This window comes from Melopsittacus undulatus, chromosome 1, assembly GCF_012275295.1.
Source record: "Melopsittacus undulatus isolate bMelUnd1 chromosome 1, bMelUnd1.mat.Z, whole genome shotgun sequence".
In the NCBI taxonomy this organism is placed as follows: domain Eukaryota; kingdom Metazoa; phylum Chordata; class Aves; order Psittaciformes; family Psittaculidae; genus Melopsittacus; species Melopsittacus undulatus.
In genome coordinates, this window is record NC_047527.1 from 96,493,559 (window position 1) to 96,509,389 (window position 15,831).

Genomic DNA, 15,831 nt, shown 5'->3' on the forward strand with positions numbered 1-15,831 from the left:
GACATGAGTAATAGAAGAATGCCAAACAATTTTGCTGACTTGCTTCAACTTTGCTCCTTTGTAAGGCCATCTAGGTGTAAAAGAGTTGTTCAGTCTTAATATTTTATTAATCAAAGCATCTTTTTACTGTGAATGCCAGGAAAGCTGCAAGTTGCTTTTTCAGTGGAATTTTGTTTCCTCTCTAGGTGTTAATGTGTGCAGCTGTCAGAAGGCAGCATACCTTGCTTCTTGAAGAAATAACTAGGAGTTGCAGATACTTCTCCAGTACAATCGATGAGGTCTTTCCCTTGTCAAGACATTGAATGTAGGATCAGCCTCTTGGATGGTAACTTGAGTAAGCTTTGGTTTATAAAGACATAATTTGCATAAACTACTCATTTTCAGATAGTCTGTGTCAACTAAGGAAATCCAGTGATACACCCTTTAGACATGGATTCCTCCAGAGTTTAGTGTGTTTTAGAGTTTAACTTCTGTTTGGATCACCTGATAATGCACTGTGATAATGAGCTGCCTTGATGCACTTGGTACTTCATACAGAAGCACTCAGTGAGCACTCAAAAGGTCTAATTTGAAATCTGTTTATATACCACTTTATATACCACTTTCACCTGCATTTACTAAAACCAAGCTGCCTGCTTTTAAAAGACAAAAGACATGGGCTTTTAAGGCAAGGATTTATGCTGGTTATTTTCTGTGTTTCCCAGTTTCTTAAATGCAAAATAATGAAATGCAAAACTGAAAGAACAACTTCGGTTTGTTAGTCAAAAATCTCAAGCCCATCTCAATGGTTATAGATCCCAACTTCTGCATAGTGTCAGTGTTATTGCCTGATGCCACTAAAGGACATTCGAGAATTTAAAAAGTTTCTCCTGTTTGGCATGCTTCTAAGATGGAAGAGATAAAGATAGCACCTCAGAAATTCATATGTTTTCATATGTTTTTCTGCTCTTGGAACAAAAAGATAAGGCATTATACAGACCTCCTCTCTGCTTACTCCTGTCAAAGCACTGTCACCAGAGCCATCTTCTTCTCTTAAGATTTTCTGTGTTACAGTGGTGGACTCATTGTTGCCTTGCTCAGTTTCCATGATGGCTGAATCTAAATAGAATAATCACTTATTAATGAGAGACAGAGCAAAATAAACCTGCCCAGAGCTATCTATCAGAGCACAGATCCTGCAAGTTGATTGAAAAAGAAGAAATTTTGATTATGACCAAAATATATTCTGAATATTAGTATTAGTCATCTAATAACTGAAAATTTTAGAAGGAAAGAAGAGAAAAAAGTGAGAATAAAATTATAAAACAAATATTTATTTTAAGAACAAAGACTGTATTACATCATCTTATTCGACTCAAGCTCCAGTCTAATGGTTACCTATTTTTCATCTCTGTAACTGTAAACATAAGAGTACAATGGGTACTATCTAAAGTATGTATAAAATTCAAACAGGAATATTGTCTTTGGACTTATTACAATAACTAGTTCTACTTTCTGTTTTCTAGGAATGTGCTGAAATTGCCTTACTCAGAGCATTATTCCCTGCTCTTACTGCCTTGTATGTTTAACTACACTGACTGAGATAAGCACCTAAATGGAGTGAAAAAGGGAGATGTGTTGAACAGTGGTGGATGTTGCTACCACTTAACTGTTGCTGCTACTAACGAATTGCAGCCTAACAGACTACAGTTTCAAAGACCAAATGTTTGATGTGCCAGTTCTTTTCTAACACAAAGGACGTCCAAAACCATAGGATTTTTCATTCCTGTCATCACCCAAAATATATCACTGGCTTTTCATACACAGGGAAATGTCAGACTCAGACCTAGAATGTAAATTACCACCTTCCACCCCCCAAAGAAAAAGAATTAGTGCCTTGTTCTTTAACTGCTGCTTCAGAGGTTTCTTCTGATCCGTGATTTCCAGAGAAATCATTTTCTTCCAAATAAGACAATATAGTTGGGGGGGCTTCCACTGGCTCAGCTGACGTATCTTCAGGCTAAAGGAAACCATAAAATCCCACAGAACTCTTTAGACAAAAGGTTTATCACATATTTTAAAGCAGGAATCTGTAGATTACCTTACTCAAAGCATAGCAATCACAACTACTACATTTATGAAGCAAAACAGAAAGCCGTATCTGTCCCACGTAATATCTTGCCATTACCTGCCCTTACTCTTCTATTGCCCTCAGAAATATTAACTGTCATTGCTATCATAAAATCTGAAATTTATTGATGGCCAATTATACACCCTCCTTCATTACCAAGTTTATAATTTGTTTCATCTTCTATTTCACTTTTCCTCTTCACGATACACATCTAAGTCAAGCTCTTGAGGAAACCTAACACAGTACTTTTGAACTCCCCTTTTCCAAACCAAGTGATGTACACCTGTTAAACATATAGACAAGGAATAAAACACAAGGAACATAATGTTATCACTTCAAGTCTAAGAGCTTAGAGCTGGCTAGTAACCACCCTTCCCCGTCGTGTCTGTGGGTGGGCAAGAAGCAGACATTTAAGTAGTCTGGTATCAGCTGCATGCAGGAAAGTAAAAAGCTTACTCACTACCAGGATTAAACTGCTGTCCCAGAGTAACTGGGAGATTACACCATGCAAACCTGCATTTGCCATCTAAATAAGATTTAAAAGTGGTTATGTCGTCATGGTAACAGTGAACAGACTTAATGGACCAAGCATCCTGCGGTTGAACCATGTTATGGTCTAAAAATTGGCATTATAAGGCTTGCTGAAACAGCTAATATTTGTTGACATGTTGATATGGCCTTTTGAATAATATATTATATTCTGTAATCATTTTCTGTGACATTTTTGCTTCTGGGCATTGATTCTAGCCTGATTATGGAATTCAAGCTAACCATAGGCAACTTCTAGGTCTTCTGAAGCAGGCATGACATTGATGTATTACCATGACATTGTCAGATCTTGAAATAATATTTTTGGTGTCCAAGACTGATTGTATATGTTTGGAAAATCAAAGGAAAATGTCATATTTTTACTCCCTGGGAGTGGTATATCATGATAAACAATAGCTGTTACACTTTCAGGTCTCTGTTCATGTAAATAATTTTTTAGTAATCTAACAATAATACTTATTCAAACAAATTTTCTACCCTTTTTACTCTGCAACAGTGAATGATATGCTTGTGTACTGGTTTTGGCTGAGATAGAATTAATTTTCTTTATAAGAGTTAGCATGAGGCTTCGCTTTGGGAATTTCAGCAGAGCACAAAAAGTAAGGGAGAATATGATGTGATGGAAATCTCTAAAATCACAAATGTTATGGTGAGAAAAGAGCAGTTATTTACTCTGTGTTCCAGTAGAGTAACATCCAAATGAGAGCTGCACTTAACATGCATAGAAGGGCAATAAAAAGATGAAAGTCCTTCACAAACATTAAATAAGCTAAGGAAGGAAGATGAAGATGGTAAATTTCCCATAGGTTAAAAAAACAAAGCATGAAATTCAAGGGCAAAAAACTCAGTGGAGATCCACCAAACAAACAGATACACTCCTGGGTCAAGCATTTGTTGAAATGTAAATTGTTCCAGAGTAAAAGAGTATTCCCAGTAAGTGCCATATTTATGTTCCTAGTCTGTTGTTATACTTTTCCTAAAGTAGTGGTTGCTGACTTGTCAAAAATACCAGATTTTTGATCTGGCAAGGCACAATCATTCTTATGGCTGGGTGCCTGTTTTTCTCATAGGTGCCTTTGGAACTAGCCACATACAAAAAAAATAGTGACAAAATCCAGATCTCATTATCTAAAAAAGTAATATTAAGCCAGAAATGTAAAGCAAATAAATTTACCATTATGGGGAGATGAGAAGGTGCAAGGATTTCTTGTGTCTCAGAAATACCTCCAGCTTCTTGAATGCTGCCATTGCCACTGTTGTCTCCTGAAGCCTGTGCAAAACCCAGTCATGCCAGCAAGTTCATAAAAGTCAGAAAAAAAATATTATCTCCAAGGAATCAACAACTTTAATTCAGATAATTTCTTTTCAGTTGGTGAAGCCTTAGTGTCATTACAATGTTAACTTATTTCAGTTCTTACAACTTTTCATGAGTCACCCTTCGGAAAAATAAGTCATTGTTAATTTTCTGAAAGGTGTTATAGATGAAAGAAAATAATTCTTTTTGTGTGTGGTCAAAAAAAGAGATTCACAAACACAGTTTTACACATGATATTATGTTCTCAAGAAGAAATACTATGTTTAATCTTATGAAAAATGCTTAATGGAAAATTAATTTGAAATCTCTGAGGCACTGAGGAGAACTAATATAAGATTACTCACATAAGGATCGTCATCTTCACAGTGATCTTCAGTAGCCTTTGGGTCAGATTTGATTGTCAGATGTTGAATTGAGCCCTACATGAAACAACAAAAACAGCTCAAGGAAGTAATATCTGAAGTAGGATGTGTGAAGTGGGGGTGTTGTGTGCGTGGAAGAGTGGGAATTAAACAAGTCAACAAAAAAATCCAGACTAGGTTCTGATTTGCTTGGAAAATGATGTGAAGCATAAAATTTTTTGGTAATAAACTCAGTTAAAAGAAATTTAAATATGTTCTTACTTTTTTCTTTTGCAAAATGTATAAAAAATTGAAGCTGCCAGAATATAATGGCTGTCATGTCCCAACAACAATACAATTGCTATGCTGTATGATTAGTGCCCCACCTGAAAGATCTTGTCCTAGATTATGTTCTATAGTCTGCAAAGAACTGTCTGCTTTTTCTAGTTAAGAAGTGCATTGCAGGTCCGAAAGTGGCATGTGAAAACCCCTGAAAATGGACATGAATGTTGGGAAGAAAATACTGTAAGTGATGGACTGGGTCAGGGAGAAACCATCTTAAAAGCTTTTCAAAGCAGAAAGAAAGGAGATGTATTTTGTGATAACAAATGTTTCTTTTTTCAGAGTTCAGATTATATTTCTCAGTTGGACATGCTGAAAGTGCAGCAACAATTTAATTTTAAACATTTAAGTCTTGTTTCTTAGATTACACAGACTCAGAGTGTTCTAAGAAACTCGTGAGGGACATTTTCTTCTTATGAGATCTCTCAGAGTTAGGCATGGTGCACACGTAGTACAGAAAGATGGATATTCAAATCAAGAGCCATCATGCCTATATATGTGACTCACCTGTTCCTGTTTTGCTGACTATATATTTTGTTTCTCTGCTTTTATATTTTCTGTAGAAAAGAGCCTGAAGAAGCTGACAAATTTTGTCTTTATCTCTAGCCAGACGCAGAATACTTCTCTGTACAGTGACTCCTCTTCAAGGAGCTAGAACCATGAATTACACCATGCAACAATAACTTTTTTATGCTTTGTCTGCTGAGTAACTACCACAGACACACAGCATATGTGCTCACTCAAAGATATAGAAAGCCTGAGTCTTGGTAAGGAAAACTGCAACAACTGCAGAAGTGGGAAAAGCACTATGCCTTGCTGTTACTTATTGCCATCAAAAAATGCAAACTCCAGATGAGGGGAAGTTGCCATTTATCTACACTGCTATGTCTGGCTTTTCTCTCTCTTTCCCCCTCTGCAGCAGTCTTCTCTCCTTGTCCTAAAAACACTGGGGAATTATAAGCAAGGAAGTACTTTCAAAGCAATATTTCTGATAGCTTCTAGAATATTTCAGAAATCAGCAAAACCTGAGATTCTACCTTTAATGACCCTCTATGTATGTTTAAAGACCATGAAATTCATGCAGTTCATGCATCCTGAGTTTGCAGAGAATCTGAGGTAACAGCTCAGTTGAACTGAACCATCTCAAAATTTAGTAATGGGCAACTCAGACATTGAACAATGTCAGACTAACAGAACAGTTAACTGAAAAATTATACATGAAAAGAGGCACAACTAGACAGTTAGGCAGTCTCTTGGAAGTGATGCTTTAATTTCATAGTATGAGCAGATCACACTTGGAGACAGATTCTTCCTGTGTGGCTCTGGGTGATGAAGGAAATAAAATGGAGAGCTCTACTGTTTCCCCAGTGTTGCTGCTAGCCAGCTACTCCAACCAGGAAAGTCATGGCCAAGTTTGCCATAGTAGGAATGGTAGATATGAGGTACTGGATTCCACCTCCAAACCTTGTGCCTGCTGCTTCTTTTCCTGTTAAGGCTGGTTTGCAGAATCTGGCTTCATCACTGTTTCAGCTGTATTTGGTTGTTTTCTGGTTTCTACTTTTCTTTTCAAGCACCAGGGATAGAATTTCTTTTTGTTGCCATAAAACCTGAATGACATAAACCATTATGCCCTTTCCTGTCTAGCAAACAGAGCTTTAGACACATGAATTCCCATTAACCAGAGTAAACCAGTAACTGACATTCATTCAGAGCCATTTGTACTATGAATTGTTTCTATTTTGGACAATTGACGCAAACAGTTCTTGTCATGCAAACAGAGCTTGGGGAGGAACAAATCATTTAGTTTTTCTACCCCAAATCAGTTGTGACATATAATAAATGAAGAAACAAAGACATAAGACATAGAGTACACATTCTACTTAACAGTGTTGAAGCAACCAGAACACAAGCTGAAATTTATGTACTCACTATAGCATACAGACAGCCTATTTCGGTGGAAATGCCTTAGAGTATAATCTACCATGCATTCTTGTCACTATATTTACAGATTTATTGGTGATAATCTCAGCAACTGATCATCACATGTTTTCCTGGTGGGGTACCAAGGTGGTCTCATTTTCTTGAACGTTTCTAATTCCTATTTACTAAGCATACATCCCCAATACTCCAGTCATCCCATCTGTCCAAGAAAGGTAGTGCCAGCAAGCAGGTTCTCTGAACAACCCCTTCTACCACTTACTTGCTGTGAATCAATATGCTCCTGTAATTCTAGGTGATTAGACTAGTCAGATAAATAATAAAAGTGCACTATTCTTGCTGTTTACCAGATGGAGCTCACAACCTGCCAGCACACCTGAACTTTGCAAAGAACATGCTTTTCTCTAAAGGGAAGAATCCTCTCAGTTTTTTATGCTGCTTTACCTAACTTAGGGGAGAAGATATTATTCTCACAAAATACTGTAAAAGTTTTGAAGTACAAGGGAAGTACAAAAACAAGGTAGAAAAAGTGTGACATTTCCCTTTCATTTGACTACGAGTCAATCTCATGCATATTGACAACTTTCACATTTCCATTTGGAAGCTTAGTGGCTGATAATTCCAGTGGGGATGCAGCAGGAAGGATGTCTGCATTCAAGCTAGAAGGCTTGGGAACCTTGTAGTAGTGTTTTTGGTCTTTTCTGTTTTTCTGAAGCACTTTATAAGCTTCAAGTAATATATAAAATGTCAAAATACAACTTTATCTTCTAAGTATCTTTATCTTTGATGACATCATTCTCTTCCTGATGTTGAATGTGAAGTAAACATACCTAGCACATAAGCATTTAAAATACAGACTTTCTACTAATGTATTATTCTTAGAAGTTAAACAAATGGATACTCTGAAATCAGCCCTTCATGAAAAGGCCATATCAATTTATGTGATCTATTTTCTTTGAAAATCCTAGTATTTGAACTGAGCATTGAACTTAATATCTGGACTATAAACTTCTGAGGTTCTACAAACATTTGCATTTAAGCCAGAGCTTGTATATCTGCACTGCCTGAACTCTGGCCAGGTACATAAAATACAAGCTACATAATTTGTGATATAATTTGTGATATAACCATTGTAAGCAGACTTTCTTGGGCAGAATACATGCATAAAACACTGAGGAATGCAAATTTATCAGGCACTACTTACCGTGAACTTTTCCAATCCTGTGGCTCCTGCATTACCAACAAATATCCCAGATCCAGATTCAAATACCAAGGCTTGATCTGATCTTTGAAGCTGAACTCTCTGATATTCTTCACAGTCCATGAATAAAGCAACGTCATTGCCCTGAACAGTCACTGTAAACTTATTCCACCTGTTTGTCATGACTGGCACTTTAAATGAAGCAGCCTCTCTGGAGATATGGGAACCAGGCTCTGTGTAGTACATAATTATTCTCTGGGTGTTATCATCAACTGGTGAAAGTCTCATTCCCAGGTAAATAGTTTTCTGGAAGGCATCTGTTATTGCAAATAACACTCCTCCACGGTCACTGTTTGGTTTCACTGTACTGACGATAGCAAAATCTCTATAAAAAGGTGATGGTATTATGGCACTTGTCAATCGACCGATGTTAGCATCTGGACCAAAGTTGTAAGCTGGAAACCCTCCATAGCCAGTGACAAAGTAGACAGAAGGAGGGAGAGGAACTCCTATTAACTCAGTGAGGTCAAGATGTCCTTTTGAGCCTCGTTCTGTAAAGTGTGTAGAAAACAAACATGTTATTTAGTGTGTGAGAAATGTTCTTTATTCTTGAGGTGCTCAGCCCATTTAATATAAATGATTTAAGAAAGGCCTTAAAAACTGTAATGCAGTATTATAATACCAGTAACATATTTCTAATACTTTAGGCCCCGGTTCAGTTAGTGATTAAACACACCTAGCTAAGTATGCATGTAATTCTTTCTCCTTTGACTAACCAAGGTTACTCCTATGCTAAAGAAAAGTGCATGTAAAATTTGGTGAAGTTGATCAGTAACAAGTAGTTCCTGCAGCATATTTTGCTTCAGCTGTCCATAAACTACAAAAAGTGCTGAATGTGTTTGCAAAATGAATTCAGTGAAGACTGAGCAATCTTTTGCCTTCTCAAAGAAAGATCCTTTATCATCACAAACTAAGAAGGCAGTAAGAGTTTTCTACAAAAAAACATGAGAAGGTTTCATAAATACAGGATAAAAATTACAGTGGACTTGCTTTAGCCCTCACAGTTACCTGCTTCTACAACACAGCTCCACTCAAACTGAGAGCCTTTCCTCCCTTTATAATCTCCTCTAATCTTACATTCTTAAATTTCTTAGTTTAGCTAAATGAGTTAAGTTTCTCATTTTATCTAAAAGTCTCAATTCTTCTTACTGGTGTACATTTTCACCCTTTTGAAAATATTTGTTACTCAGAAGCAAACAAAGTGTTAAGGTGTAGCTACATCATGTAAAAACATAATCACTCATAAACTGCAATTTGTGACTAACTGCTGGCTTTCTCAGCAAACATGAGAAAAGGCCTTAATGATCCAAAAAAGTCAGATTTTTACATCATTTTCTTGATGAACTGCATCCTAGCTTCTCTCTACATTCTTTGCTGAAAATCTTCAGATCCTGGTAAAAGAGAGGATATATTTGGAAACACTGTTTTCCAGTTCCTTTCTTTATCTGCTTCACACACCAGTCTACCATGGTACTTAGATTAACTCTAGCAGGCAAAAAAAAACAGTGTGGAAAGAGGCCTTGTGGTAGAATGAGTGCAGATGAGTATGCATGAGGCAGTCTTGAAACTTCACTAAGGGAAGACTTAATTTGTGTCTTACACTTCACTCCCTATTCTACCAGCTGGTGGAAATAACATATCTGGAGAAGTATCTGTGGTGGTGAGATACTTCTTTGTACCTACACAGCCTGTCATCCACTAGGGCTCCCACTGCCCAGAGGCACTTCCTTGTGTCATCTCTTCATCAGGAAAGTTCCATAAGATGGTGTCCCTAGACAGCACTAAGCAAAGTTATTTCGCTCAATGGTCACTAAATTTTCAACCAGCATGAGGAAAACTGATGCCACCTGTGATAATCTAACACTGCAGACATTTACAGGGTACAGGAGCTAAACACAGCCCATCTTTTATATCAGGGCAACAGACAGCAGAGTCAGTCCCCCAATCTTTTTTTCTGAACAAGTACTTACAGAATCTGAAAACAAGTTCCCAGTCTGCCTGAATACAAGCAGTGAAGAGACACATGAAACTGGCTCCTAGCCCAGGCTACCTGTAAAGGACCAAGGCATCCTCAGATTCTGATGCATTTCACCCTCAGAAGAGCTACACTTTACAAGCATCCTGTACACTCTGGTCATGGGATGAACTGAAGTTTCCTGATTGCATATAAAACCATGGGATGTATACATGCAATGCCAACCCAGAATACCTCAAGTTCCTCCTCACGTGCATAGGCTTATTTCTGCTTCTAATACCTGTAGTACTCCCTTTCCTGCCCTAGGACATGCTAAAGAATAGTTCCAGGGTGCATGCGTTTATATTACCTGGCCACTTCAGGCACGATAATTTGCCATCAAGAAGGAGAAACTAGATAATTAATTTCACAGCTCTCACCACATGTTTTTCTCATTAAGATACTAATGTGCCACTCCCACGTCATGAGGTTTGGGGTTTTAAGAATATAACAGGATGGGTGCCCATTACACACTTATATGGAGAGTCCTATTTAAAGCATTATAGGCTTTTATGAAGCCTTTATAAGTCTCCATAAAAGGAGAAAGAGATCTTGATATGAGGAAAATTGTACTGCCAATACTTCACTTTGCCTACAGTCTGATCTCTCAAGGGACACAGTAACTTTCCTCCAGGCTGGTGATTTGAAACAAAACTGGTCAAAACCCAAAAAAATGACTGTAGATAATAATGTCAAAGTTATTAGGTAAAACATGACTTTTAATCTTTGTTCCCTGATTTGTAAGCATTCCCAAGTCCTTCATAATGTATGTATTTGTGTAGTGTAGATTGATGAAGTACCTTTCAATTTTTAAACTTAATTACCATAACTGTAATAGTTATATATGCCGAATATATCCAATTGGGACAGTAATGGAAAAGGTGTGACAGTCCATATTAATACCACAAAGTGGACTCAAAAACTTTATACCTAATTAAAATCAGGAAAAATAAATGAATCTTGCACTTGGCTCTGAAACCTGGCAAGCTTGTTCCAAAGAACAGCAAGAGGGAGGTTCTTCAGCTGAAATACACCTTTATTATTCATTATTTATACGCAGTACTATAATGGGCTATGTGTTGCAAAGTGGTTTTTACTGTCCTAGTGATTTTACAAGGAAATGGTAAATTATTCTCCCTGTGCCAAAGTTGTTAGAGTCCAGTTGAAATAAATTCTAATCTGTAATCTTCCCTGTATTTGAGCCTCAGCTCTTGCTAAGAGAGCTCATTAGCTGGGAAAAGTCTGATGTTTTGCCTGATAGATTTTGCCCCTTCCTAATAGCTTAAAAACTCGATTTTTTTTAATATTGTTTTTCCTGGCCAAACAAAGCTAATATTTTTTTTTTGATTGTGAATCTAATATTGAGTCATACTTTATATTCACACACATATACACATACAGGAACCTCAGCTACTGATAAAATGCATAAGCAATTACTTAAATTAAAAAAGGTAAGATAAATAGTAAGGTTGAAGAAGAATATAGGAGCTATACACAGATACCAAACCTACTTCCAAAGAGCCATGGGAAAAGGGACCTAGAAAGAAGATGGAGAATATTTAAGGTGGCCTGTAGTCAGCTTATCAGAGTTGCACAGAAGGATGCATCCGAGGAGAGAATCTAATTAATAGAACTGTAGTTTCCCACTTCCCATTCCCAAAGGAAGATTTCATAAATACAAAAAAGCCCATTAATTCTCCCCACACACTACGTGGAGCTGCAGTATAGGTGTAGTCACACGCCAAACAACAAAATACAGAACTCAAAACTCTTGCTCTTTTAGCACAGGGTCTAAAGCAAATGAAACATGTTTTTAAAAGGTGGCAGCAGAAGACAGTAAAGAAGAATCAGTATTTGAGTAAAACGAGTCAGCAAATATCTGAACTTCAGTGAGACTGGAGTAGAAGCTTGCATATATCCCCTATAGAAAAGCAAAACAAGAAGCTTCTATCCAAATTCTGTGCTTACAACTTATCCCAACTCTTGATGGATTTATGAGGATGTATAGTTACAGTTAAGAGCAGACTTACAGCCACAGGTTTTGCTCCCATTCAATTATCTCTGATAAATTAATGTCCCCCTGCTGCAATTATGTTAGAACAAAAATGCCCTCTTATTCCCTTAAATCAATGGGTAAACACTATGCTATTTTAAGTAGCTTTAAAGCCAGTAGAACACTATGTTGCACCAGTATAATTTTATTTCAAACATGTACTGCTACTAAGCCACTGGATATTGGTAGCATCCAGAATTCATCACATTTATGTCCATGTTTCCTGGACCTGGGGTGCTGGAAGGTGTGGTACAGAAACACCTTCAATATTATCTATGTTTTATCTCAAAAAAGAAAGTAGTAGAATACCATAAATTGGGATGGTATTTTTATAATTCTGCTGTGCTATGTTCTGCATTTATTAACATCTGTTACTGTATTTTATAGTTGGAATTGTTACAGCATTTGCAGATAGCTGGACGGTCTCACAGAATAGCTTGAGGAACTAGCTGCAAAGTATCAGTGTGTTGTAAAGATGATTCTGTAAATCAATATTTAGATTATTTCAAGACTGCAAATGACAATAGTGGAGGTTTCTTCTTCTTTTAATTATATTTTTTCATGTAATTACCTCACTGCTTCAGTACTGAAAATAGGGAAGCTGTAAAAACAACGAACTATTATTTCGGTATTGGAAGATAATCTGTTTTCCTAATTGTGTATTAACACAGAAATCAGTAACAGTGAAAGATCATGAAGCTCAAAATGGACTGGAAAAAACAGACAAAGCTCTTTAGAAATAGGCAGGCGTTCCTTTGAGAATATATTGGTATAGACTGTTGGAGCATTTTCTTATGGATGCCTAAGGAAACCTCAGAAGCTATTTTTAGTGGTGTTGCACAGCCAAAAGTGAGGCTGTAGTCAGTAGGAACTGTGATGCTTACTGACATGTAAAATCAGGCCCGACATTCTTTTGTGCAAACCATTTTCCAACACTTTTTGCCAACAGCTGGTTTTACGTCATTATGTTTCTGCCCTTTACTGGACAGAAATGTAGTTTGTGTACCTAAATATAGTTAATTAAATATGCATCTATATTGAACAAAATGGTCCTTTTTGTCCCCATTATATCTTGTTTGAGAAACTTTATTTCATCACAGTGCTTTCAAGCAAATCAACAAAAAAATTTAGTCTTACATATAAGCTATATTTTTCAGTTTTTCTGATCTAATACTGGACTAATTATTGTTTTATTTGTTGCTTGTTTGGGAGATTTTCCGTATACATTTTTGTGCACATTGCTTTTTGTATAGAAACCCAAGGTCTTTTAATATGTATTATATTCAATGAACTATTCTCTTTTCTTTAAAAAAATCTGCATTTAAAACACTTTGTCCTGGTTTAGCTGGGATAGAGTTGATTTTCTTCCCAGTAGCTGATGCAGTGCTGTGTTTTGGCTTTAGTTTGAGAACAATGCTGATAGCACACTGATGTTTTAGTTGTTGCTCAGTAGCACTTACCCTGATCAAGGACTTTTCAGTCTCTCACACTCTGCCAGTGAGGAGGGGCACAAGAAGCTGGGAGGGAGCAGAGGCAGGACACCTGACCCAAACTAGCTGAAAGGGTATTCCATACCACAGCATGTCATGCCCAGTTTAGAAACTGGAGGAAACTCACCCAGAAGAGACAGATCACTGCTCAGGTCGGGCTGGGGGTTGGGGTTGGGGTCAGTGGGTGGTGAGCATTGTGCATCAGTGTTGCTGGGGTTCTCTTTTTTGTTTGCTTTTTCTCTCTATTTTTAGTGACCCACCTAGTTTTATAATAATGAACAGCTCTGTGCACACATGTAGGTATATTTGTGACTGAAGAAAAAGAATAAGATTATAGACTTGGTACATTTCTAAAGAATTAGCACAAGAAAAGGGGATCACCTTTGGAGCAATACCTTTCATGGGTAATTAAAAGGCTCAAAAGGCCTCACCAGCAGGGTGTGAACCAGGCATGGAAGGAGTACAGTAAGTACAGAGAAAAGTTTCAGGGAGCTGCAAGGTCAGAAGGAAAAACGGGACTCTGATTTCCATATGCACTAGTGCAAAAAGCAAAAGCAAATTAGTAAAGATGCCCTTCATGTAAAAAGACTTCCAGACTTGCAGGAATGATTCTCTGTAAAAAGACCTATGCTGTTCCATAAGCTTCTTTATCTTGTAAACTTCTTTACCTTGTAGAAATTTATGCCATAAAGATACATACGATAGATGAGTGATGCCTTCTTTCTCTGAAACACCTGATTACAAGAGGAATCATTCAGCTCTGGATGATGACAGGGATATTTTCAGGATGAAGGCTGCATGACCAGGCTTCATTGAGAGAAAATTCTCAAGCCCATACATTCAGCTATAATCCTGGCTAAATTAGCTAGACAAACAGCAGCAACAGCAGGAGAGTAGGAGAGAAGGAGAATGAGCTGGAAGAGAAGCACAAAGGTGTGGTATACTATGCTTGTAACTGTCAGGAAGAATACAGAAATAGGCTGGGTAGAAGGGAACAAAGCCCTGGGTGGAATTAGAGAGATGAGTACAGCAGAACTTTAACTGCCGAAGGGTGGTTGGAGGCTCAGAACAGACAAGGCTTGTGACAAACTGGAACTCATCTTAGGTGTTGGCCTAAAAAGGGATTCAGCACAAAGTGATAGAACAAAACCTCATATGAAAGTGTAAGTTTGAGCAACTTTAGTATTTCTTTAGAAACACAGAACCCTACCACAGAATCACAGAATCCCAAGGATTGGAAGGGACCTCAAAAGATCATCTAGTCCACCCCCCCCTGCAAGAGCAGGGTAACCTAGAGTACATCACACAGGAACTTGTCCAGGCAGGCCTTGAATATCTCCAACGTAGGAGACTCCACAACCCCCCTGGGCAACCTGTTCCAGTGCTCTGTCACTCTTACAGTAAAGAAGTTCTTCCTGATGTTAACGTGGAACCTCCTATGCTCCAGGTTACACCCATTGCCCCTTGTCCTGTCACTGGATATCACTGAAAAAAGCCTAGCTCCATCATCCTGACACCCACCCTTTACATATTTGTAAACACTGATGAGGTCACCCCTCAGTCTCCTCCAAGCTAAAGAGACCCAGCTCCCTCAGCCTCTCCTCATAAGGGAGGTGTTCCACTCCCTTAATCATCTTTGTGGCTCTGTGCTGGACTCTTTCAAGCAATTCCCTGTCCTTCTTGAACTGAGGAGCCCAGAACTGGACACAATATTCCAGATGCAGCCTCACCAAGGCAGAGTAGAGGGGGAGGAGAACCTCTCTTGCCCTACTAACCACACCCTTTCTAATGCACCCTAGGATGCCATTTGCCTTCTTGGCCACAAGGGCACATTGCTGGCTCATGGTCATCCTCCTATCCACCAGGACCCCCAGGTCCCTTTCCCCTTCACTCCTTTCCAGCAGGTCAACCCCCAACCTGTACTGGTACATGGGGTTGTTCTTCCCCAGATGCAAGACTCTACACTTGCTCTTGTTGAATTTCATCAAGTTTCTCCCTGCCCAACTCTCCAGCCTGTCCCAATGACTTTCCCCTGACAAAGTCAGCACCGAAATGGGTTTTGTGTAGCTCTTGCACTCAGAACAATGCAAAGCTGCTATTGCATCCAGCCTTGTTCAGGTACGGCAGGTATGCATGAGAGGGAAAGAGCAGGCTTCTGGGACATCTGCCCACCTAAAGTGAACAAAGTTAACCTGTATAAGAATTGCAGAGTTTGTATTGAATACTGCAGCTGCCCAATAGTATGCACCTGTGGCAAGGCTGGACACTGGCTTTATGAAATTAAGTTTTTGTGTGGTGTAGATATGTAAAATATGATGCGGACAATATCATTGCCAGCTGGAGGGAAAAGTAGCCTTTAATGTTTGCAGGAGAGCAGGAGCTTTTGCATTTCACCACTAGGCGACAGCAGAACATTTA

General features: G+C 38.2%; 1 protein-coding gene across 2 annotated transcripts in view; it reads right to left on the reverse strand.

Annotated features, from left to right (window-relative positions):
• The window catches only part of COL15A1 (collagen type XV alpha 1 chain), a 118,535-nt gene that overhangs the window by 75,820 nt on the left and 26,884 nt on the right, over nucleotides 1–15,831 (reverse strand). For both annotated transcript variants that reach the window (XM_031049697.2, XM_031049696.2), the window contains exons 3-7: nucleotides 7,800–8,347; nucleotides 4,319–4,393; nucleotides 3,834–3,929; nucleotides 1,876–1,999; nucleotides 980–1,098 (exon numbers count right to left, since the gene is read on the reverse strand). In XM_031049697.2, the coding sequence (XP_030905557.2) occupies nucleotides 980–1,098; nucleotides 1,876–1,999; nucleotides 3,834–3,929; nucleotides 4,319–4,393; nucleotides 7,800–8,347 (962 nt within the window). The remainder of the gene's footprint in view (nucleotides 1–979; nucleotides 1,099–1,875; nucleotides 2,000–3,833; nucleotides 3,930–4,318; nucleotides 4,394–7,799; nucleotides 8,348–15,831) is intronic.